Consider the following 26,771-nt stretch of genomic DNA (forward strand, 5'->3'; position numbering starts at 1 on the left):
AGACCGAAACTCAGCAATGCTCCCTCCATTGTTTTGAGTAATGAAACTCTGAAGGGAGGCAAAAAGCACCCAGAACCAAATCTGCAGCCAGTTTTAGGCATATTTGGGTCATTTCTCTCTGGTTCCCCAAGACAATCAAGAAACAGCAAGAGGAGATGGTTATTCAAGATGCATGATTATTTAACCTTGCCATGTTTCAATGTATTTAGGAAATAGGACTGTACAGGGATGGTTGGACCATTAAATCCATCTGGTCCCAAGGTCTTGGATGTCATTTTACCTATCATGCCTTTTAGTAGACTTGTGCACCAAAAATGTATCAATCACCTTGAAAATTAGAACATCTTTCCCTTCCACTGCTCAAAGTAGGTTATTCCAAATAGTCACCTGCTGTGTAAAGAAATTAGATTTAACTCCTCTGATCTAATCTTGAATCTATGTCCCCCTGTTCCAGTACATGTTAATATTGAATATCACTCTGTGCTTCAGTTTATCTATTCCCTTTAATATCTTGAAATACATTAATAAGGTTATCTATAGACTGCCTTTTTCCCATGTTCAGTGCTGATAATCACTTCTCAAAGCATCCTATTTTACAAAAACTTACTTGCCTTCATTTAGACTGCTCCCTTTTTATTTTCTCCTTATACCTCAACCCTTCCTCTCGTACTGGACAATATTCTCACACGATATTCTCGGTGTACGTGCAAATGCTAATTTTTATCATTGTGCTCTATCCCTTTATAGATCCTATGATTCTGTTTCGTTTTCCATCAGCAGACTTGCAGGCCTTTGTAACCTCCTGTTCCACAAAATGAATATTGTACACTAAAGACTACACTGGCCCACAGCCATAAAGGCCCACTCTAGTCCTTCTATGTTAATAATCCTTTAATAACTACCCTTTGCAAAGTCTGACTCCAATAAAATAGTTATTTACTTCTGTCCTATTTTGTGCATTTCTCATGTAAAATAGTGTAGTACTGTGCCAAAGGCTTTGCTGAAATGTTATATTAAATCAACAGAGTTCACCTTGGAAACTAGCTCTATTATAACCCTGAAGAACTCTAGTAGAGTTGCTGAGTGAATTCTTCCATCATACTGTATTTCTTCTGATGCCAGTCAAGGTGCCTGCTATTTTATCCATGACCAATAACTAGTTCACAGGTGTATAGTTTTTTGGGTTAGTCTTCTGTCCCTTTTTGAGATATAAATTGGCACTACCTTCACTTTCCAGTCCCTTGAGACAATTCCTATATTCAGTGATGCCCTTAAAATGTTCATCAGGATGCAACAAGTTTCATTGGCAATGTCCTTTATTCCTCCTATATTATGAAGTTTGTACTCTCAGTATCTTGGTGGGAAATTTCCATATTTATCAATCAGGAAAATTCTCTGAGTTACTGACTTCACCTGAGAGGGAGGGAAGGCATCGACTGGAACCAGCTGATGCATTCCAGCGAATCAAATCAGATTGAGATGCCCCAGCCTGCCTTTTTGTACCTCAGTAATTGGCTATTTCGACTGTGGCCTGCTTTGGTATGGAGAAATGTACTATGTGAAGGGGAGTAAAAAACTAAATATTGTTTTAAATTAAGCTTAGTTTCTTTTTGCTTTGGCATGGGTAATCTAATCTTTTTAATTTAACTTTGTCAAGTTCCCATTGATTGAAACATAAGATCCTGAGGGGTCTTGACAGGGTGGATGTGGAAAGGATGTTTTCTCTAATGGGAGAATCTAGAACTAGGGGTCACTATTAAAAATAAGGATTTGCCCATTTAAGACAGAGATGAGAATTTTTTTCGCTGAGTGTCGTGAGTCTTTGGAATTCTGTTCCTCAAAAGGCAGTGGAAGCAGAGTCTTTAAATGTTTTTAAGGCAGAAGTAGATAGATTCTTGATAAGGGGGTGAAAGGTTATCGGGGTAGGCAGGAATGTAGAGTCGAGGTTACAATCAGGTCAGCCATGATCTTTTTGAATGGTGGAGCAGGCTCGTGGGGCTGAGTGGCCTACTCCTGTTCCTAATTAGTATATTCATTGATAACCAAACTGACTAGCTGCAGGTTCAGGGGAAACTCATTGCAGTTTGGGATCTCCAGGTTTTTTTCTTGTGTATCAATGGAAAGGGCTGCCTCCATAAGCAAGTTCCCACTCGCTATGTGGCCTTGTGCACAAAATATCTGATAATGTAGCATGCTTGAGACACTGCACTTTACTGCATGATAGCCACAATGATTCTTCCCTGTTTCAGTGAGTGGATTCAGCTGGAGGAACATCCAACTATGAATCTCAAAACTCTGGTCTGCTAGCCCCTATTTTGTGTATGCTGTGAATAATGTATAGTAAACACTTAACTATTTTATGAAGCTACCAATTGTAAACTAGGTTTGTATTTTACAGGTCCTTTAGGGAGACCTTCTTGTTCGCAGTTTTATTATCTACCTTTACAACACTTCGTTGTCTGTGTATGCTGGGACCCAATGTACAGGCATGGATACGTGTCTTCACTAAAAATGGGTAAGCTGTGAAGAGAGTGTAGACTTAGTGTTGGTTCAATCTTGTTCTATTGTGGGAAAACCAAACCAAACCATGAAAATTTGAATTTTGCTGGTATCCAATGTATCCAATAGTCTGTTATTCATTGTTTTATATTCCTATGCAATCTAGTCTGATTAATGTAAAATCAATGTTGCAGTTGCATCTTTTCTAAGTTTTTGTAAGCTGATGTCTGAGAACAGTTTTGTTATTCGGCCTAGTATTACAATTACGACTTCTATGTAATTTTCCCTCACCAATTGAAGGCATGTATTATATATGTATGACCTTGATAGTGAGTGCTAACAGACTATTTGACCACGGGGGCTATTGCAGCTGATCTAAATCTTGCCCTCAACTGATGACCGTTTCCAGTGTCCGCTCACAGCAGTGGTTGTAGATAGTGCCCTTGAGATGGGGCCTTGAGTGGCTTTCACTCCACCTCACCCCCACCCTTTCCTTTAAACCAGAGGGAGGTGTGGCCAGTTTTGTGCCCCTACTGCTCTCCTGGCAGAGGTCAGCTAAACATTAGTTTACACGTGGTATCCGAAAACTTGCTGGTCTATGTGACTGTGATTGTTCGAGTATCCAGCAAATAACGTTTTTTATACAATGGTGTTGCTTTAACTCTCTAAATGAATTCAGCATATCAAATCAATATAACCACAGAAATGTACAGCTTATAACAGAAGGGTATGTTTCATTTATGTACTGAATGTGCAGTTAGCTCAGCCATTTAAATCTATTTTCAGTGAAATACACTATGCTCCTCAGGAGACTGGCTGTAGCGAAGGTAACCTGAGTACTGTTTAACCATAGAGTTGTCCTTAGGCACATTTGAAAAATGTTACTGTTTAAAATCTTCACTTTCCGGGCTCTTTAATGTTAATTGCCCAAGCCAAAATACAGAAATATCTTTTTCTGTCCCAAATACAGAATACTGGTTGATTGTGAGATACATATTTGTAACAGCATCTCTGGGTACTGATGGCATCAGAAGCCATACGAACAAAATTCAAATGGATTTTAATGTCACCGACCATGGGCTAAATTTCCTTAGTTCCTCCGAATATTATATCAAGTAGTATTCAATTTTCTTAGGCTAGTTTGAATTACTTATAGTTATCAAACCATAATTAACCACACTTGGAGTACTGGGTACAGTTCTGGTCACCATATTATGGAATGGATATAGAGGCACTAGAAAAGGTGCAAAAACGATTCACAAGAATTATACCAGAACTGAGAGGATATACTTATCAGGAGAGGATGAGCAGGCTCAGGGCTGTTTTCTCTAAAAAGAGACGACTGAGAGGTGACTTAATGGAGTTCTTTAAGATTATGAGAGGGTTTGATAGGGTAAACATAGAGAAAATGTTTCTACTTGTGGGTGAGTCCAAAACTAGAGATCATAAATATAAGTTAGTAATTAAATCCTGTAAGAATTCAGGAGAAACCTTTTTACCCAGAGAGTGCTAAGAATATGGAACTTGCTGCGACAAGGAGTAGTTGAGGCAAATAGCATAGGTGAATAAAGGGGAAGCTAGATATGCACACGAGGGAGAAAGGAATGGAAGAATAATGTAATAGGATTAGATGAAGTGAGGTAGAGAAGGCTAGTGTGGAGCATAGATCAGTTGGGCTAAATGGCCTGTTTCTGTCCTGTCAGCTCTATCTGTATGCTACAATTAGTGTATGAGTTATAATTGACATATTATATACATATTCTGTAGAAAATAGGGGTTTTGAGTGTTTGTTCCCTTCCATTTTTCTATTATTTGGTTACCTAAATCTTGTGTCCAGGCTCCTTTTTAGACTTTCTGTGGATTTGGTCACACAAGGATAAATACAGTGTACAAGGGAGATTTTTTGGGCGGTATCTCGGGGATTAAAAGATGAGTCAGTTCGGAAGGGTTGACTCTGACAGAAATTTGAGAAGTGTTGTTGACTCTGGAGGAAGTGCTGATTTGGAGGTACCTGAACACAGCATGCAGCGTAAGATGCAAATAATTGCTGAAAGAACTAGATTTCACCATTATGAAGAAGCTGGCCATGTCTCGTGATGTCCTTCTGATGAGAGACTCCACAGCTGTGTGACAGGGAGTTCAATGTTGCAGTAGACTGAGGAGAGAATTGGCAGGTCCAGCATAATCTTCAATTGTGCGCTTGCCTCCTTTTAGATCGATAATGTTGGAACAATTATAAGGTTCTTCGTTCCTGTCTTTCCATAATTCAACAAGGTGTATGAAGGAAAGATTAGATTTGGGAGTGGGTGGGGTAGGTTGGCATGTTTTATGGCTTCAATAGTGAGGCTGTACTCCAAGCTTTAAGTTAGCCTCAACAGGTGAGATGGAAGAGGAAGTTCTATTATGTGAATGTTGGATGTAGCAGCGTTGGAGTTGGACAGGATTTGTTAATGGAGAGATTGTAAGTCGAGGATGAGTTAGTCAAGGAATGAGAATAGAAGTATTGTACAGGTTTTTGGTGCTGGATAACACTGAAGGTGTTTGAGGAAGAATCAGTTCAGCTTAGAAGGGTGGAAGACGTGTGTGAATGGAATAGGACAGGAGTTGGCAAACGCTTTTACCTGAAGAGCTTGTTTTGGAAAAAAAAATTATCTGAAATAAAAACTGTTGGCAACAGCAACATGAAAAAAATGCAGAATGGAATAAAGGCATAAGTGTATCTTAAGAGGAAAAATGTTTATCAAGAGTCTAAGGGACTTTATGCACTCCTTTGCTGTAAAATGTCATTGGCTTTAACTTCTCTCTCTGAAGCTTATAAGAATGACTTCACAGTTACCACTGACTTTTATGTAATTTCAATCTTGTACATAGGTTGGGAAAAAATCCAATTTCTACATCCCAGGAATAAGCAAAAACCATTATTTTTGTTTTGAAAGTTGAATCCTGATGCTCCCAAATCTTAATTTTGCCTTCAGCTTTATCAACTTTTTCCTGGAGAATCGTATGGCATGTTTTCTCTCACTTCTAGGTGGGTATATTTTTGGCAAATATTTTGAGCTTTACTAACAGTTGCTGGCCAGAATTGGATTTTTTTTTTTGTTGACGTATCCCATATCAGACGTACATGAATCCTGTTTGGCTTGGTAGCAAAGCAAAATTGAGACAAGTGAGACCAATCCCCCATATGCAGTATTTATTCTTATTATATAATTTAATAAATTCTAGAAATAAATAATTGTGAATGCTAAATTCTTTAACATCTATAAATTGAATCATGAGATAAACTCAACAACCAGGAGGGAGGAGAGGTCCGAACTTTTAATTTACCTTTTTAGGACCATAATTATTATATATTTTTGAAAATACTCCCAAAAAATTGAAGCCCTCAGTGTAGAAACTAAATTTTTTGATTAAGCAAATGAATAACTCAATAAGGAAAATTGTGTTGCCGTCTGGGTCTTTGATTTGCCATTTTCTTGACTTAATTGTTTTAGGCTTTCTTCATAATGCAAAATAATTTTTTATATAGTAAGTAGTGGTTTTTAGGGAATCAAGATCCCTACTGTAAATAATCTCAAATTTTTGAGTAAGGGAGTAAATTATGGGTAAATCATGGCAGAGCAGCTCGGCAGCGTGGAGCAATGTGAGAAGTCAGGGACACTTCCAGTGTCCAGGGCAAACACTTGTGCAGGAAGCATCTCCAGCTGCAGCTACTCGAAATCCACATTTCGGATCTGGAGTGGAGGCTGGGGACACTGTGGAGCATCCGTGAGGCTGAGATCATTGTGGATAGCACGTACAGGGAGGCGGTCACGTTGCAGGTAAAGACTGCTCAGGCAGAAAGGGAATGGGTGACCACCAGGCAGCGTAGAAGAACTAGGCGGGTAGTGCAGGAGTCCCCTAGGTCTATCTCCCTCTCAAACAGATTTTCAGCTTTGATTACTGTTGGGGGAGATAGCTTCTCAGGGCAATGCAGCAAGAGCCAAGTCTATGGCACCGCGGGTGGCTCAGCCACACAGGAAGGGAGGAAAAAAAGAGTGGGAGAGCTATAGTGATAGGGGCTTCTATCGTAAGGGGTACAGATAGGCGTTTCTGTGGCTGCAAACATGACTCCAGGATGGTATGTTGCCTCCTTGGTGCTCTGGTCAAGGATGTCACAGAGTGGCTGCAGGACATTCTGAAGGGGGAGGGTGAACAGTCAGAGGTTGTGGTTCACATTGGTACTAATGACATAGGTAGAAAGAGGGATGAGCTCCTGCAACAAGAATTTAGGGAGCTAGGTAGCAGATTGAAAAGCAGGACCTCAAATGTTGTATCCTCTGGATTACTCCCGGTGCCAAGTGCTAGTGAGTATAGGAATTAGAGAATAGAGCAGATGAATGCGTGGCTGAAGAGATGGTGCAGGAGGGAGGGCTTTAGTTTCCTGCATCGCTGGGTCTGTTTCTGGCGAAGGTGGGACCTGTACAAGTTGGACAGGTTGCACCTGAACCAGAACAGGACCAAGATCCTTGCTGGGAGGTTTGCTAGTGTTGTTCGGGGGGGAGTGGTGGGGGTTTAAACTAATTTGGCAGGGGGATGGGATACAGAGTGGAGGTACAGTAAGGGGTGATGCGTGACCAAATATAGAAGCGAAACTAAGTGAGTCTGGAAAGCAGAGCAAATATAGACCTGTTAAGGCACAAGCGGATAATGCAAGGCTGGATTGCATCTATTTTAACGCAAGAAGTCTTACTAATAAGGCAGATGAATTGTGGGTATTGATTAACACTTGGGAATATGATATTGCTATCACAGACATGGTTGAGGGAAGGGCAGGACTGGCAGCTCAGTATTCTGGGCTATAGAATCTTGAGGGGTGGGGGGTGGAGTAAAAGAGGAGGTGGCATTGCACTATTGATCAAGGAGTCAATTACTGCAGTAAGGAGGGATGATATCTTAGAAGGTTTCTCAAATGAGCCATTTGGGTAGAACTTAAAAACAAAAAGGGGGCAATCACTTGGCTGGGAGTGTACTACAGGCCTCCAAACAGTCAGGGAGAGATAGAGGAGCAGATATGTAGGAAAATCTCGGAGAGGTGTGAAAATAATAGGGTAATAATAGTAGGGAATTTTAAATTCCTCAATATTAACTGGGATAGTTTTAGTGCAAAAGGCTTAAAGGGGACGGAATTCTTAAAATGCATCCAGGAGAGCTTTCTGAGCCAGTACGTAGAGAGTCCTACAAGAGAAGGGGCGGTATGGGACCTAATCCTAGGGAATGAAGCTGTAAAGTGGTAGAAGTGTCAGTGGGGGACCATTTCGGGGATAGTGACCATAACTGTAAGATTTAAGGTAGTTATTGAAAAGGACAAAGATTGGCAGGGGGATGGGAACCGGAGCCACGGATCAGTGGATGGGGTAGCTGTTGAACAGGCAGATACCGAGTGCAGAGAGTCTGTGAGGAAGGTTAGACAGTTGACAGGGCAAAGTTGCAGCCAGTATGATGGGTTGAAGTGTGTCTATTTTAATGCAAGAAGTGTCAGGAATAAGGGTGATGAACTTAGAGCATGGATCAGTACTTGGAGCTACGATGTTGTGGCCATTACGGAGACGTGGATATCACGGGTAGGAATGGATGTTCCGGGGTTTAGATGTTTCAAAAGGAATAGGGAGGGAGGTAAAAGAGGTGGGGGAGTGGCATTGTTAATCAGGGATAGTATCACAGCTGCAGAAAGGGAGGTCGTCGAGGAGGGTTTGTCTACTGAGTCATTATGGGTGGAAGTCAGAAACAGGAAAGGAGCAGTCCTTTGTTGGGACTTTTCTATAGACCCCCCAATAGCAACAGAAACATGGAGGAACAGATTGGGAGGCAGATTTTGGAAAGGTGCAGAAGTAACAGGGTTGTTGTCATGGGTGACTTCAACTTCCCTAATATTGATTGGAACCTCCTTAGTGCAAATAGTTTGGATGGAGCAGTTTTTGTCAGGTGTGTCCAAAAAGGTTTCCTGACTCAATATGTAGATAGGCCGACTAGAGGGGAGACTATGTTGGACTTGGTGCTTGGCAATGAACCAGGCCAGGTGGCAGATCTCTCGGTGGGAGAGCATTTCGGTGATAGTGTTCACAACTCCCTGACCTTTACTATAGTCATGGAGAGGGACAGGAGCAGACGGGATGGGAAAATATTTAATTGGGGGAGGGGGAATTACAATGCTATTAGGCAGGAACTGGGGAGCATAAATTGGGAACAGATGTTCTCAGGGAAATGCACGACGGAAATGTGGAGGTTGTTTAGGGAGCACTTGCTGCGACTGCTGGATAGGTTTGTACCGATGAGGCAGGGAAGGGATGGTAGGGTGAAGGAACCTTGGATGACAAGAGATGTGGAACAGCTAGTCAAGAGGAAGAAGGAAGCTTACTTAAGGTTGAGGAAGCAAGGATCAGACAGGGCTCTAGAGGGTTCAAGGTAGCCAGGAAGGAACTGAAGAATGGACTTAGGAGAGCTAGAAGGGGACATGAAAAAGTCTTGGCGGGTAGGATTAAAGAAAATCCCAGGGCGTTCTACACTTATGTGAGGAACAAGAGGATGGCCAGAGTGAGGGTCGGGCCGATCAGGGATAGTGGAGGGAACTTGTGCCTGGAGTCGGAGGAGGTAGGGGAGGTCCTAAATGAATACTTTGCTTCAGTATTCACTAGTGAGAGGGACCTGGTCGTTTGTGAGGACAGCGTGGAACAGGCTGATATGCTCGAACAGGTTGAGGTTAAAAGGGAGGATGTGCTGGAAATTTTGAATGATATGAGGACAGATAAGTCCCCGGGGCCAGACGGGATATACCCAAGGATATTACGAGAAGCGAGGGAAGAGATTGCTGCGCCTTTGGCGATGATCTTTGCGTCTTCACTGTCCACTGGAGTAGTACCGGATGATTGGAGGGTGGCAAATGTTGTTCCCTTGTTCAAGAAAGGGAATAGGGATAACCCTGGGAATTATAGACCAGTCAGTCTTACGTTGGTAGTGGGCAAATTATTGGAGAGGATTCTGAGAGACAGGATTTATGATTATTTGGAAAAGCATGGTTTGATTAGAGACAGTCAGCATGGCTTTGTGAGGGGCAGGTCATGCCTCACAAGCCTTATTGAATTCTTTGAAGATGTGACAAAACACATTGATGAAGGAAGAGCAGTGGATGTGGTGTATATGGATTTTAGCAAGGCGTTTGATAAGGTTCCCCATGGTAGGCTCATTCAGAAAGTAAGGAGGCATGGGATACAGGGAAAGTTGGCTGTCTGGATACAAAATTGGCTGGCCCATAGAAGTCAGAGGGTGGTAGTAGATGGAAAGTATTCAGCATGGAGCTCGGTGACCAGTGTTGTTCCACAAGGATCTGTTCTGGGACCTCTGCTCTTTGTGATTTTTATAAATGACTTGGATGAGGAAGTGGAAGGCTGGGTTAGCAAGTTTGCCGATGACACGAAGGTTGCTGGAGTTGTGGATAGTGTGGAAGGCTGTTGTGGGTTGCAACGGGACATTGACGGGATGCAGAGCTGGGCTGAGAAGTGGCAGATGGAGTTCAACCTGGAAAAGTGTGAAGTGATTCATTTTGGAATGTCGAATTTGAATGTGGAATACAGGCTTAAAAACAGGATTCTTGGTAGTGTGGAGGAACAAAGGGATCTTGGGGTCCATGTCCATAGATCGCTCAAAGTTGCCACCCAAGTTGATAGGGTTGTTAAGAAGGCGTATGGTGTGTTGGCTTTCATTAACAGGGGGATTGAGTTTAAGAGCCGCGAGGTTATGCTGCAGCTCTATAAGGCCCTGATTCGACCACACTTGGAATATTGTGTTCAGTTCTGGTCGCCTCATTATAGGAAGGATGTGGAAGCTTTAGAGAGGGTGCAGAGGAGATTTACCAGGATGCTGCCTGGACTGGAGGGCATGTCCTACGAAGAAAGATTGAGGGAGCTAGGGCTTTTCTCATTGGAGCGAAGAAGGATGAGAGGTGACTTGATAGAGGGGTACAAGATATGAGAGGCACAGATAGAGTGGATAGTCAGAGACTTTTTCCCAGGGTGGAAAGGGCTATCACCAGGGGGCATAATTTTCAGATGATTGGAGGAAGGTTTCGGGGAGATGTCACAGGTAGGTTCTTTACACAGAGAGTGGTGGGTGCGTGGAATGCGCTGCCAGCGGTGGTAGTAGAAGCAGATACATTAGGGGCATTTAAGCAACTCTTGGATAGGTACATGGATGATAGTAGAATGAAGGGTAGGTAGTTAGTTTGATCTTAGAGTAGGTTAAAGGTTCGGCACGAAGGGCCTGTACTGTGCTGTACTGTTCTATGTTCTATGAATTGGGGGGGGAAGGCCAATTTCAGTATGATGAGCAGGCTCTGGCCAAAGTGGACTGGGAGCAGCAACTTGTAGGAAAGTCTACATCAGACCATTGGGAGTCATTCAGAAAGGAAATAGCGAGAGTTCAGCGCCAACATGTTCCAATAAAGGTGAAGGGTAGAACCAACAAGTCGAGGGAACCCTGGATGTCAAGGGATATAGATGATTGGATAAGGGGGAAAAAAAGGAGGCGTATGGCAGATTCAGAGCACTGAAAACAGCAGAGGCCCTAGAGGAGTATAGAACGTGTAGGGGGGTACTTAAAAAAAAAGTAATTAGAAGAGCTAAGAGGGTGCATGAAAAAATAATGGTGGGTAAGATAAAGGAAAATCCCAAGGCATTTTATAAGTATATTAAGGGCAAGAGGATAACCAGGGAAAGAGTTGGGCCCATTAGGGACCAAAGTGGCAATCTGTGTGTGGAGCCGGAGGACATAGGTGAGGTTTTAAATGATTACTTTTCATCTGTGTTCACTATGGAGAAGGGCGATGTAGGTGTAGAGATCAGGGAGGGGGATTGTGATATACTTGAACATATTAGCATTAAAAGGGAGGAGGTATTAGTGGTTTTAGCGGGCTTAAAAGTGGATAAATCCCCTGGCCTAGATTAGATTTATCCCAGGCTGTTATGTGAGGCAAGGGAGGAGATAGCAGGGGCTCTGGCACAAATTTTCAAATCCTCTCTGGCCACAGGAGAGGTGCCAGAGGACTGGAGGACAGTGAATGTGGTACCATTATTCAAGAAGGGTAGTAGGGATAAACCAGGTAATTACAGGCCAGTGTGTCGAACATCAGTGGTAGGGAAACTATTGGAAAAAATTCTAAGGGACAGGATTAATCTTCACTTGGAGAGGCAGGGATTAATCAAGGATAGTCAGCGTGGCTTTGTTAGGGGGAGATCGTGTCTAACAAACTTGATTGAATTTTTCGAGGAAGTGACTAGATGAGAGTAAAGCAGTTGATGTAGTCTACATGGACTTCAGTAAGGCTTTTGATAAGGTCCTGCATGGGAGATTGGTTATGAAGGTAAAAGCCCATGGGATCCAGGGCAATTTGGCAAATTGGATCCAAAATTGGCTTAGTGGCAGGAGGCAGAGGATGACGGTCAAGGGTTGTTTTTGCGATTGGATGCCTATGACCAGTGGTGTACCACAAGGATCGGTGCTGAGACCCTTGCTGTTTGTAGTGTACATTAATGATTTAACCGTGAATATAGGAGATATGATAAGTTTGCGGATGACATGAAAATTGGTGGTGTCGTAAATAGTGAGGAGGAATGCCTTAGATTACAGGACGATATAGATGGGCTGGTAAGATGGGCAGAGCAGTGGCAAATGGAACTTAATCCTGAGAAATGTGAAGTGATGCATTTTGGGGGGGACTAACAAGGCAAGGGAATATACAATGGATGGTAGGACCGACCCTAGGAAGTACAGAGGGTCAGAGGGACCTTGGTGAACTTGTCCATAGATCACCTGAAGGCAGCAGCACAGGTAGATAAGATGGTTAGGAAAGCATATGGGATACTTGCCTTTATTAACCAAGGCATAGAATGTAAGAGCAGGGAGGTTATGATAGAGCTGTATAAAATGCTGGTTAGGCCACGGCTGGAGTACTGTGTATAGTTCTGGTTGCCACACTAAAGGAAGGATGTGATTGCACTGGAGAGGGTGCAGAAGAGATTCACCAGGGTATTGCCTGGGCTGGAGCATTTCAGCTATGAAGAGAGACTGAAAAGGCTAGGGTTGTTTTCCTTGGAGCAGAGAAGGCTGAGCGGGGACCTGATTGAGGTAAACAAAATTATGAGGGGCATAGATAGGGTATATAGGAAGAAACTTTTTCCCGTAGTGGGTGTCAATAACCAGGGGGCATAGATTTAAGGTAAGGGGCAGGAGGTTTAGAGGGGATTTGAGGGAAAAAATTTTCACCCAGTGGGTGGTTGGAATCTGGAACACACTGCCTGAAGGGGTGGTAGAGGCAGGAATCTTCACAACATTTAAGAAGTATTTAGATGAACACTTGAAATGCCATAGCATACAAGGCTATGGGCCAAGTGCTGAAAAATGGGATTACAATAAATAGGTGCTTGATGGCCGGCACGGGCCGAAGGGCCTGTTTCTGTGCTGTATAACTCTATGACTCAATGATGGAAAAGGTTGGTAGCCACAAATGAGATGTGAAAGAGCCACATGCGGCTCTGGAGCCTCAGGTTGCCGACCCTGAAATGGGAAATCAGTCGCCATAGGAGGTTTGCGGGTGTAGCTTGTTGGCCAGTTTCCTTATAAAGGCAGCATTAATTGTTGATTTATTTATCTGGCCCAAAATTTGTCAATATTATGGTGTTACTCTGAGCTATCTACTTAAGAGGAGAAGGTGATCGGGAAAATGATTCTGCAGACGGGAATGGCTATATTAAAAAAAAATGATCATCATGAGGAGGAGGGACTTCAATCAGCTAATTATTTGCTGGCATATTAAGATTAAGGAAGGCTGCATGTTCCCAGTGTTCGAATAGTCAAGGTAAACCATTAGCTGGATGGAATAATGTGAAGCAAGCTGAATTATTTTAAAATATATTGGGGAGGATTTATAATACAATGGTCAGATCAGATCTGAAGTGCTGTTGAGGTTTTATGGGAAGGGCAGTACCAATAAGACTAGAGCTTAAAGAGGAAATTTACTGGAATCCCCAAAAAATGTGAAATCAGCAGTAGAAGGTTTCAAATACTCGGAAACAACTTTTGCAGCCTACAGTCACCACTTTTTCTCAGTAAAAGTTTAAGAGGACTGTGGTCAGCTGATTCAGTAGAAACGTAAAAAGCTCTACAAGAAAGTGTTCAAAATACCTTGGGGAAGAGGAAGCTCAGTTTCTTTTTTAAAAAGCGGATTTGAGAATTGAGGGAAAAGTGACAATTTGCAGAAATCATTCCAAGTTTTAAAAGAAAATGTTTGGTAATTAATGTGACAGTATCACCGAGGTAGGATGCAAAGCACTTTGGGACATTCTAGTAAGGTGCGCTTCATCGCGACTCTGGATCAGAGAGTGTAAGTCCATTTAGTGAGGACTGAAATTTGGGAAAGGAAATAATAGTTGTTAAACAATTACTTCCCCAGTTATGGGGAAAGTGGCCAAAAAAAGAAATTATAGGCTAGCCAGTTTAAATGGTGTTATTCTTGAGATCCCTGTTCCATTTATTTGTTTACACATCAGCCACTTTCTAATTCTTTTTTGTGTAAACTGCTTGAAGACCATTTTCATAAGCAGAGTAAGTCTCTTGAACACTAAGACCTACATCTTTATCTGTAGCTATGTTTGGTACGCGCGAGCTATGCTAATCCAATCAACCCCGATCCCAGTAAATTGCATACTGAAAAATAAGTAAGATGCCAACTGTACCTCCTATGTTATCGAACAGCTAGAATAGTTAGTTTAAATTGCGATTCTAGATTTATATGCAATTAAACCCGGGAGTTCTTGTGTTGATACAGCTTTTTCTAAACTTTTTGGAGGCTTTCAAACGAACAAGATCAGGATGGGAGGCACATTGGCTGCATTTGATAGCACATCAGAAGAGGCAGATCATCAGCATTCACATCAGTGATGATGTGATGGGATCAGCACGTGCACAGGACTGGGGCCAAGGTCACAGGAGGCATTACCCACATCACAGAGTTTATAGACAGAAGCTCTGCTTCCTTGACATCTCGGAAGAGCAGTGTTTCCGCAGGCTGAGTTTATCACATCAAGTGATGACAGACATCTTCAGCCTCCTAGAAGATCTGCTCCCTGCTAGACCTGGCAGATATGCATTACCAGTAGCTGTGAATGTCGCCACTGCCCTCAATTTTTTTTTTGCCTCTGGGTCCTTCCAGTGCAGTACCGGAGATAGCTTGAGGGTCTCACAGCTGGCTGCACATAAACACATAAGGCAGGTGATGGACGGATTGTTTCAGGCAGGGGGTTAGATAAACTTCCCTTGTGATGACGGTAGCCAGAATGGGCGGGCACTTGGATTTGTCTCTCTGGCTGGATTCCCACAGGTGCAGTGATATTTGTCCATCAATATGAGGTACATGCAGGTGTCAGCCAGATTCCCTGGGATCTGTCGTGATACATTCCAGACATTTTCTTTCCAGGTGGCAGAATTGAGTGCTGGCAGTTAGATGAGGGATACCCTCTTCAAACTTGGCTCAGAATGCCTGTGAGGAACCCCACCATTGAAGCACAGGAGAACTCAAACAGGAGCCACCACGTGTGTCATGGAACAAGCTATTGGAATGTTGAAGATGCGCTTCCGGTGCCTAGATATGTGTGGGAGCGTGTTTCGATACTCACCAGCCAGGGTGTCCAGAATGATGGTGTGCTGCATCATGCACGACATTATGCAGCAGAGGTGTTGCAGGTGGATGAAAACAAAGGGACTCGGTCCTCATTTTCAGATGAGGAGAAAATGCAGAATGAAAGTGGGGCACCCATTGCCAGACTAGCTGTTCAGATTGCTGCCCGAGATGCCAGTGGTACCCTAATATTGCAATAGTTCACCTAGTGCTGGCTCACATAGCAAAACATAAGAAATTAAATCCTGTGGCTCACTTCCACCCACCCCACGCTTTTGTACTAAACTGGTAAAACTGTTGGTGTTCGCCGTCATTACTCTGTGAAACTGACAGCAACTTCAGGTCCGTACAAGTGCAGGTAAACACATATCTAGAAGTTGATGTCAGTGATTTTTCCCCAGTCCTCCACAGGGTGCACTGTTGAAATCTTCGTAGATCGAAATCCATTAGAAATCACTGAATTGATGTGAACTTCCATTTTTTTTTTTTACAATATTATTCTTGCTGTAAAACCCTTGGAAAAAGTGACTCCTAGTTTATGGAGATGTTGATGGGCTTTTAACAGTGTGCTAAGTCATAATTACTGCTGAACAACTTCTGTGGCCCTGAAAAACTAATTTTATATTTGTGGAATGTCAAATTTCTCCATTCCATGATAATTCAAAAGATTTTTAATTTTTAAAGATTGGTATTTCAGTTTCTACCTTTAATCCCATTTGTATGCCCCAATCTTTATTTCGTTTTCTGTAAAATTATAAGACATGAATGTTACTACCTGGTTTGTTGTGTCTGTGACAATTCTTCATTGTGATTGGCTGCTTAGCCTGCTTGATGACATCACTTTTGCTGAATGCTGGAGATCCCCTATAGCTGGCGCCAGAATGAAATTAACTTCAGGAAAGGTGAAATTCATGCCGTAGAATTCGCTAAATCTTTTGTGACTGACATCCCTCAAGGTTAGCAGCGAGCGTGATCACTTCTCCACTTGCTGTTCAATCTGGGCCAATAAAATTTTGTGGCCTTTTTTAAAAAATATATAATATTTTGTCAAAACGCCCTGTGCACAACCTTGGTGATTACAATTTCTTTAACTTATGCTTCTAAACAGTCAGAGGGAGAGAGAAGAGCAGACATGTAGGCAAATCTCTGAGAAGTGCAAGAGCAATAGGGCAGTAAAAGGGGATTTTAATTACAACAATATTAACTGGAATAGTTTTAGTGTGAAAGGAATTGAGGGAGCAGAATTCTTGAGATGCATTCAGGAGAATGTTTTGCGCAGTATGTAGCAAGTCCAACAAGAGAGGGCGCAGTTTTAGACTTCATTTTAGATAATGAAGATGGGCAGATGGAAGGAGTGACAGTAGGAGAGCATTTTGGTGGTAGTGATCATAATTCAGTCAGTTTTCACATAATTATGAAAAAGGACAGAGATGGAACAGGAGTTAGAGTTCTCAATTGGGTCAAGGCCAATTTTACTAAACCAAGGAGTGATTTAGTGAAAGTGGACTGGAAACAGCTACTTGAAGGTAAATCAGAGTCAGTACAGTGGAAAGCATTCAAAGTGGAGATTCAAGGGGTTCAGAGTAAACACTTTCCCACAAAGAAAAAGGGTGGGACAGCCAAATCTAGAGCCCCATGGATGTCAAGGAGCCTCCAGGGTAAGATAAGGCAGAAAAGGAATGCTCATGTCCCACACTGAGAACTCAATACTACAGAAAGCTGAGAGGAGCATAGAAAGTGGAGGGGTGAAATCAAAAAGGAAATTAGAAAAGCAAAGAGAGGGCATGAAAGAATATTGGCAAGCAAAATCAAGGTGAACCCAAAGATGTTTTATCAATACATTTAAGAGTAAGAGGATAACTAAGGAGCGAGTAGGGCCCATAAAAGACCAAAAAGGTAACCTATGCGTAGGAGCGGTAGATATTGGTATGGTTCTTAATGAATACTTTGCGTCCCTCTTCACAAAAGAGGGGGACGATACACATATTGTAGTTAAGGAGAAAGAGTGTGAAGTATTGGATGTGATAAACATAGGGACAGAGGAAGTATTAATGGGATTAGCATCCTTGAAAGTTGATAAATCACCAGGGCTGGATGAAATGTATCTTAGGCTGTTAAAAGAAGCAAGAGAGGAAATAGCAGAAGGTCTGACCATCATTTTCCAGACCTCACTAGATACAGGTATAGTGCCAGAGGATTGTAGAATTGCTAATGCTGTACCTCTGTTTGTTTTAAAAATGGAGCGAAGAATAGGCTGAATAATTACAGGCAATCTAACCTCAGTAGTGGGCAAATTATTGGAATTTATTCTGAGAGACAGGATAAATTTTCACTTGGAAAGGCACAGGTTAATCAAGGATCGTGAGCATGGATTTGTTAAAGGAAGATCTTGTTTGACCAACTTGCTCGAATTTTTTGAAGAAGTAACAAGGAAGATAGATGAGGGTAGTGCAGTTGATGTGGTCTACATGGATTTTAGCAAGGCTTTTGACAAGATCCCACATGGCAGATTGGTTTTTAAAAAAAAAAATCCCATGGGATTCAGGGAAATGCAGCAAGGTGGATACAAAATTGTCTCTGGCAGAAAACAAAGAGTAATTGTTGACGGCTGTTTTAGCGACTGGAGGGCTGTTTCCAGCGGTGCTCTGCAGGGCTCAGTACTGGGCCCCCTGCTTTTTGTGGTGTATATTAATGATTTGTACGTAAATGTAGGGGGCGTGATCAAGAAGTTTGCGGACGACACAAAGATTGGGCGTGGGGCAGATAGCGAGGAGGATAGCTGTAGGATGCAGGAAGATATTGATGGTCTGGTCAGATGGGCAGAAAATTGGCTAATGGAATTCAACCTGGAGAAGTGTGAGGTGATGCATTTGGGGAGGTCAAACAAGGCAAAGAAATACGCAATTAACAGGAAAATACTGAGAAGTGTAGAGGAAGTAAGGGACCTTGGAGTGAATGCCCACAGATCCCTGAAGGTAGCAGGACTGGTTGATAAGGTGGTTAAGAAGGCATATGGAATCCTTTCCTTTCTATAACTCGGCTAATAATACAAGAGCAGGTTATGCTGGAACTGTATAACTCATTGGTTAGGCCACAACTTGATTACTGTGTGCAGTTCTGGTCACTTCATTACAGAAAGGATGTAATTGCACTGGAGAGGGTACGGAGGAGACTCACGGATGTTGCCAGGACTGGAAAAATGCAGCGATGAGGAAAGATTGGATAGGCTGGGGTTGTTCTCCTTGGAACAGAGAAGGCTGAGGGGAGATTTTATTGAAATGTCAAAAGTTTTGAGAGGCCTGGGTAGAGTGGAGGTGAAGGGCCTGTTCACCTTAGCAGGGAGGTCAGTGACAAGGGAGCATAGATTTAGAGTGATTGGTAGAAAAATTAGAGGGGAGATGAGGAAAAGCTTTTTCACCCAGAGTGTGGTGATGGTCTGGAACTCACTGCCTGAAAGGGTAGTTGAGGCACAGACCCTCAACTCATTCAAAAGGAGTCTGAACATGCACCTCAAGTGCTGTAAGCTGCAGGGCTACGGACCAAATGCTGGAAGGTGGGATTAGAATAGGTGGATCGTTTTTCAGCAGGCACAGACACGATGGGCCAAGAGACCTCTTTCTGTGCCTTAAACTTTCTATGATTCCTACTGCATCCAGTGTGGTTCCAGCAGAGGTAGAGGCTGTCTGCTCAAATCCCTGTCCTGGCTGCCTTGATGCTTTTGACCAAGGCCCTCTGGGTTCTGCAACTGGGTATCTTATGGCACGAAAGAGGAGTTGAGGTCTGGGGCAGATCAGCCATGATCTTATTGAATGGTGGAGTAGGCTTGAGGGGCTGAATAGCCTACTTCTGCTCCTATTTCTTATGTTCATCAAAGACTGTGCCACCTACACCTGTGCAGGAGTAGACTTGGCCATTGGGAGATGAGGCAGCATTTTGGGGGTGGGAGTGCAACAGATATGAATTGGAGAGCTTTGAGTGAAGTTCTGACTTCCATGTTTTTTTCCTATGATCCCTTTACTGGGCTGGTGCCACATCACTCCTACCATTCTGCTACAGACCAGCTTGGTGAAGATCAGTGACCTGTTGCAAGGGCAAGGATAAGGTACATGCCTTCTGCCTTAAAAAGAATGCCAAGTTGGCATCAGCAGTCTGCATGGCCGTGGTCCGTGGTTATGGACTAATTTGAGAGCCATGCTTTAAACACCATGGATGCGGTCACTCTCTCCATGACAGACATTTTTTTGCGATTCCCTCCACCGCTAGCCCACGAATTGGACTCCGCTACTATGCAAAGTGTGCATGGCACATCATATAAATTATGTTTAAGATAATTGTTTAAAGATCATTGGCAAAAGAGTCAGAGGGGAGATGAAGAGAATTTTTAATGCAGTATATTATGATCTGGAATGCACTGCCTGAAAGGGTAGTGGAAACAGATTCAATAATAGCTTTCAAAAGGAAATTCCATATATACTTAAAGGGAAAATTTACAGGGCTATGGGGAAAGAGCAGGGAAGTGGGGCTAACTAAATTGCTGTTTCAAAGAGCTGGCATAGGCATAATGAGCCAAATGGCTTCCTTCTGTGCAGTATGATTCCATGATTTGGATAAGGGTACAAAAGCAAGATTTCCAAGTTTTTGTTATGGAAGTGGAGAGGAATAATTGAATTGGATTCAAGACTGTTTGAATCATTTATTAAACTTTGGGAAGGAATAGTAGCTGAATGTATACAAATTTAAAGTAATTGGTGTGGGAGCAAGAAATTGATTTTGGAGTGTGCCTGTTCCATACTGATTAGAAAAGGGATCTAAGGGTTTATTGTGTGAAATGGTTGAAAGCAATCAAATGTATAGCTACAGGGAAGCAGTCAAATAAGATATTGTATTTGCATAGGAATAGATGGGGATGGAAGTTATGACCAGGTGAGAAAGGTGTCTAGGGGTTTGTTACTATCTTCACCTGGTCTTATTGTAACAGGGTTTAATTTTAAACACACTGAGTTTTGAGCTCCCCCTTTGTGAATCCTTATTCACAACTTTCCAATTATAAGGCAAAGAAATGAGCACAAACAGGCTTTCTTTGGTTTAAAGAAGAAAGATGAAATTTATGAAACCTTAAACTCAAATAGGGTTAATGCCTACGGATATATGACGCACCCACGCTAGCCTGCACATGCGATACACACATGCAAATAGGATCAGAAAAGAGCAGAAGAAAAGATAAGTAGAACAGTTTGAGGCAATCTCTTGTTACTGTGCTTCGAGCTCGCTGTAGTCCTTGATTGATGATATGGTCTTGCGTTTCGTTGGGTCCAGTGTTCCTTTTAAACCTTGTTCACGTAGGAGACTTTTTCTGTCTTTGAGTTTACGTGTCTTCAGTGGTTTCCGAAGCTGGTGAGAGCGAGATGAGGGCAGACAGGAGAGGAGGTCATTCTTGCTTCAGTTCCAGGAGAGATCTTCACTCCGTGACCACACAGCTTTGTCTCGGTTCAAAATCCTTTGTTGGAAGTTCAAATTCTCTGCAACAGCCAGTTAGTCGTGTGACTAAAACTGGTCTGACAACTTCTGTGTATTTAGTTTAGAGATACAGCACTGAAACAGGCCCTTCGGCCCACCGAGTCTGTGCCGATCATCAACCACCCATTTATACTAATCCTACACTAATTCCATATTTCCCTACCACCTACCTATACTAGGGGTAATTTATAATGGCCAATTAACCTATCACCCTGCAAGTCTTTGGCATGTGGGAGGAAACCGGAACACCCGGAGGAAACCCACGCAGACACAGGGAGAACTTGCAAACTCCACACAGGCAGTACCCAGAATTGAACCCAGTTCGCTGGAGCTGTGAGGCTGCGGTGCTAACCACTGCGCCACCGTGCCGCCGGGAAGCAACGACTGGGTTCCCATTGTTCCAACACTGCTAGTACAATGCAAATGTCCTTCCAGTCAGAGCTTGCAATTTTAAGTTTTAATGTTCATGTGGTGAAATAATGAGTGCCTCAGTCTTGGCAGGTGGGGAGTTTGCCTGACAGTGATACCTTGAAAAGTGCTGGGTAGCACCTGTTTGGACTCCATAGTTCTAGTCACCATTGTATTGCCCTTAAGATGCAATATTGGGGAGCAAAGGTTAAACCAGATTTCAAGCATTTTTGTTAAAAAATAGACAATCTATTTTGTTTGGAGAAGAGAATTCATGTGACCTTTTGGAAACTTACAAAATTATGAAAAGCTTTGATAAATTTAGTGATACATATCACTGGAACTGACAAGTGGTTCAAAAAAAAAGTGGTTGTATAAACAGGAAATTCAGGTGGAATTATTTTGTAGAACGAGTAATACATTATGGAATAACCAGGAAATTTACTGAACAAAAGATTCAGGAGGCAACTGAGCATGTTTTAGAGAGGGGTTCCCAAACTCTGGCACACATACCACTGGGGGTGTGGGGGTATATAGGAGAAATTGTCTAATGGTGGGTTTTATTTATTTTATTTATTTAGTGCATTTTTATAATAGGCTTTTCAGAAGAAGCTTTAAAATTCTGTGGGAACTTGTTATATAAAGTAGTTAATTTACTTTGATTAGTGAGAACATCGATGCATAGAGACGATGATATACAGAGCCATTGTTCCATAGTTTCTTGCAGCATTTCAACCACTCGAGTTTGTACATAGTTGAATATATAGTTTCTCCAACTATAATGCTTGGATTGGGGCTTCTGTAGATTCCACATAAAGTGGTTTCAGACAATTTAATAATTCAAGGCAAGTGCTATTAAACACTTGTTTAAAATTCACTCTAGTATGCAAAAGGATATACTTTTTAATTTGTCTTTCAACAATAATGGATTGTTGAAGCTTAGTGGAAATATATTGGAAACACTTGCTCCTTAGATTACAATTACTAGGCACTTAAGTGTTTGTTTGGCAAGCTCATGGGCTCTATAGAATAGGAGTGATTGGAAAGGGATTTGATGTGTTTGAACTTTTTTTTTCTGAAAATCACCTCACCTCTAGGATCAGCAGTCAGCCACTTTTTGAATGGTAAAGCTGGCCTTTAAATCTCTCTTTAGTTGCACCTCTTGCACTTTGTTTTATTGAATAAATTCCTACACGAATCAAGTAAGTTAAAACTTTCCTTGCATTTCAGAATCTACCGAGCAAACAAAGTGCTTGGCTGGCGTATAAAGGAATTGGAATTCTGACTGCATGTGTGATCCTCCATCCCAGTTTTTTCTTGCTTCCTTAGCTCAAGGCAACAACTGTCTAGTACGCCAAAGTAACTGAAGCTTTACTTGGGAGTAGAGCCAAGATGTGCAATTGAGCTGCCCCATTTACACTGCAGCCGCACTGTAGGACAGCTGCTCATTGTTAATAATGGCGTGCATATGTACAGAGAAAACCTCCAACTTCCTGACTGGCAGAAACTAGTAGTGCAAAGGGGAGGTCAGTACCATCTGTTGTTAAAATATAAATCTTTGGTACAGGAAACTTGTGTAACCTTCTAACATTTGAAATGTGAATTTTGGTGAGAGCTATACTGAAGTGAAATTTGAATTTGCTAAATTTGGCTCTGGCACTTTAAGATCTATTTTAAATGACATATAAGTTTATGGGGGTGAAATTAATTTACGACAGCTGCATGAAATGAGTTTATAACGAATCAGCAGCTGATTTTCCACCGTACCCGATCTTCTTTCCACTGAAGTTCACAGAATGAGAGTTTAGACTCTTTGGAGAACCATTTCCTAATCTCACTGTCACTTTTACTTGGCTTGCAATTTAAAAAAAAAAAATTCCAAGTCAATGGAAATTATAAACTGGGGCAGTGAAGTATCAGCTGCAGATTTGCTACAAGCCCATTTCATATTGCGGCCGTAGACTAATTTCATCCCCTGTAACTCATAGAATTTAATCGTAGAATGGTTATAGCACAGAAGATTGAGATTTGATACAGGCATTCAAAATCATGAGGGATCTGGACAAAGTAGATAGGGAGAAACTGTTCCCGTTGGCGGAAGGATTGAGAACCAGAGGACACTCACTCATTTAAGGCGATTGGCAATAGAAGCAACGGTGACATGAGGAAACACTTTTTTATGCAACGAGTGGTTAGGATCTGGAATGCACTGCCTGAAAGGGTAGTGGAGGCAGATTCAATGGAGGTTTTCAAAAGAGAATTGGATAATTATCTGAGGAAAAAAAAGTTGCAGGGCTACAGGGAAAGGCAGGGGAGTGGGACTTAAGTGAATTGCTGTTGCAGAGAGCCGCACAGACCCGATGGACCAAATGGCCTCCTTCTGTGCTCTAATCATTCTATGATTCTAAATTGTAGCTTTTTGAGAGATGGCCTGCTTTTACATTTTTTTAAAAATATGTTTAGTCCCAAGATAGTTAAATATGGCCTGTCCCTCTTTGCTAGTTGTATTTGATAACTTGGGAAGGAAACCGTGACTATTATGGTTTCACAGTATCTTTGCAAAAATCAATTTGTTAGTAGACATTTAAAACTACAGCTATAGTTGTTAAAATGCCAGACATCACAATCTTTTGGGAAAATCCAATAAGTCAAATTAATTTTCTTGTCCATGTTGAAATAACTGTCAAAAGGAATGATTTAACCCAGTCTCTAGCTATTTCACAGAGATCGCAGACTACCTTTCTTTGTTGGTTTATGATATTGGGTCAACATTAGAGGACAACAACCTGCATTCATATAGTTCCTTTAACATAGTAAAATATCCCAAAGCGCTTCACAGGAGCATTACTAAGCAAAGTTTGACACTGAGCCACATAGGGAAATATTGGGACAAATGAATAAAAGCTTAGTTGAAGATGTAGGTTTTAAAGAATGTCTTAGAGGAGGGTGGAGAGGTTTAGAGAGGGCGTTCCAGCATTTGGAGGTCATGCTTTCAGCTGACTAGTCTCTAATGTTGGAGCGATTAAAATAGGGGATGTGCAAGCGACCAGAATTGGCAGAGAGCAGAGATCTTGCAGGATTGTAGAGCTGAAGGAAGTTACAGTAATGAGTGGGGGGTGGGAGGGCAAGACCATGGAGGGATTTAAAATCAAGTATGAGAGTGTTAAAATTGAAGCATGACCAGATGCCAGTGTAGGTCAGTGAGCAAAGGAGCCACATGTGAAGACCCACATACAGCACTGGATAATGGGTCTTCAAGCTCTTTCAAACTCCAGCTGCAGTAATCTAAGGGTGTAGCATTGTTGTGGTTTTGTTACTAGGCTAACAACCCAGTAGTTATGAGTTCATATTCCTTGTGGCAAGTTGTGAAATTGAATTCAGTAAAGGGAACTGACCATCCCAACCCATGGTACATGTGATTTCTGTCCTACATACGTGATGGACTCTAATTCTGTTGACTCTGAAGACACTTAGCAAGTCACTCTGTCGAAAGAAGGTCCACCACCAGGGGAACCAGTGCTGGCCAATAAATGCAGTCTTGCCACATCTCAACAGTACATATTATTAACAATGCTTGAGCATGGTGTTCTAGGCATGCAGAAGTCTGTAATAGATTTGACATTCCAGATGTGGGGTCATTCCAAGGAATGTCAGTTTGTCCAGCAAAGAACAGTCATGTTATGACTGTATTCTACATAATTTCATAATACATACCTGCTCACATTGCAGTACAATTGCTCAGGAACAATTCTTCCCCAAGGGCAAGAACTAAAGATAGCTAGGGAAGCAACTGATTGGACAAAGGCCAATGGTTGTCTTTTTAGAGTTTTCCTTAGAGAGGGAGCAAGCACAAAACTTTCTCAGATGGGGTGGAACAACAACACATTACCCTTCCCTGTGCTTGCACTCTTTCACTTGTCGCTTTTCAGTTTTCCCTCTCTGTCTTCCTCCCCAAACTCATTTTGCCTTGCATACTCAACTCCATCTTTCTTCAGTCCAGCCTTTCAAGGTCATTACAGTAGGAAGTGGCCTTGTAATTAATATATCCTTTTCATTTTACAGGGCTACCTCTATCTGGGAAACCAGTCTTCAGATCACCACAATTTGCAGTTTGTTTGGAGCTTGGCTTGGAGCAATTCCTATTCCGCTGGACTGGGACAGGCCTTGGCAGGTATGCAGTGGTTCACATGCATCTGGAAAAGTATGTTGTCCCTGAAAGGTCTGCTGTTTCATGTGATGTATTGCACTTTTTATCAAAGTGTCATTATGCGAAGGGGAACACGTTTGCTTGAAAAGAACGCATCGGTATCTGAAATGAAAGAAAAAAAGCCATTAATTGTAGATGTATTACAAATTCTAAAGTAAAGATGGTGGCATAGTGGTAATGTCACTATTAGTAATCCAGCGGCCCAGGCTAATGCCCTGGGGGCTCTGATTCAAATCCCACCATGGCAGCTTGTGGAATTTGAATTCAATTAATAAAAATCTGAAATTGTAAGCTACTCTCAGTTTCATGGCACCATTACTATCATCAATTTGTTGTAAAAACCCATCTGGTTCACTAATGCCCTATATGGAAGGAAATCTGCTGTCATTACTTGGTCTGGCCTACATGTGACTCCAGACCCACAGTGATGTGGTTGACTCTTAACTGCCCACTGAAATGGCCTACCAAGCCATTGCCTTTGTCAAGGGCAATTAGGGATGGGCAACAAATGCTGGGCTTGCCAGTGCTGCCCACATCCCATGAAAGAACAAAAAAAACTTGCTGGGAGCCAAAGTGTTGCATTATGGTGTAGGGGCCTTTTGAGAATCGTATCTGAAAGTACAAGTGTTCATCCACAAAGCTGAATGTTCCAACATGTTTAACACATGGCTAAGTATATACGATGTACAAGATGCAGTGCAGCAACTCTCCAAGGCTCCTTCGGCAGCACCTTCCAAACCTGTGAGCTCTACCACCTAGAAGAACAAGGGCATCAGGCAGATGGGAACACCATCACCTGCAAGAGCCCCTCCAAGTCACACATCATCCTGACTTGGAACTACATCACCAATCCTTCACTGTTGCTGAGTCAAAATCCTGGAACTCCCTCCCTAACAGCACTGTGGATGTACTTACATCACATGGTTCACTGCCTTCTCAATGGCAATTAGGGATGGGCAGTAAATGCTGACCTTACCAGCGAAGTTCACATCCCATGAATGAAGGAGAAAAAGGCTCCACCATTGGTACATTTGTTTTCAACAGCCTTGGGCATTAGCTCTGGAATTCCCTCCTTAAACATCTCCACCTCTCTACCTCACTCTTCTCCTTTACGACACTACTTCAAACCTACTTCTTTGAGCAAGGTTTTGATCACCTGTTCTAATATCTCTTTCCGTGGCTCAGTATCAAAATTTGTTCAATATTGCTGCTGTGAAGCACCTTGGGACATTTACAATATGCTATCTAAATATAAGTTGCTGTTATAGATGGTCCACGGAACCAATCAGAATTAAATTATCAAAGTTTGGTCCAGTTTATTTATTTTTTATTTAGAGATACAGCACTGAAACAGGCCCTTCGGCCCACTGAGTCTGAGCCGACCAAGAGCCACCCATTTATACTAACCCTACATTAATCCCATATTCCCTACCA

The 26,771-nt window shown here is 42.2% G+C and overlaps 1 protein-coding gene across 1 annotated transcript in view; it reads left to right on the plus strand.

Moving 5' to 3' along the window:
* The window catches only part of pigf (phosphatidylinositol glycan anchor biosynthesis, class F), a 47,900-nt gene that overhangs the window by 2,966 nt on the left and 18,163 nt on the right, over positions 1 to 26,771 (plus strand). Inside the window, exons 3-4 of the mRNA XM_068045186.1 lie at positions 2,399 to 2,515; positions 25,193 to 25,301. Coding sequence (XP_067901287.1) covers positions 2,399 to 2,515; positions 25,193 to 25,301 — 226 coding nt within the window. The remainder of the gene's footprint in view (positions 1 to 2,398; positions 2,516 to 25,192; positions 25,302 to 26,771) is intronic.

The sequence above is a fragment of the Heterodontus francisci genome, chromosome 13 (genome assembly GCF_036365525.1).
Source record: "Heterodontus francisci isolate sHetFra1 chromosome 13, sHetFra1.hap1, whole genome shotgun sequence".
Lineage (NCBI taxonomy): Eukaryota > Metazoa > Chordata > Chondrichthyes > Heterodontiformes > Heterodontidae > Heterodontus > Heterodontus francisci.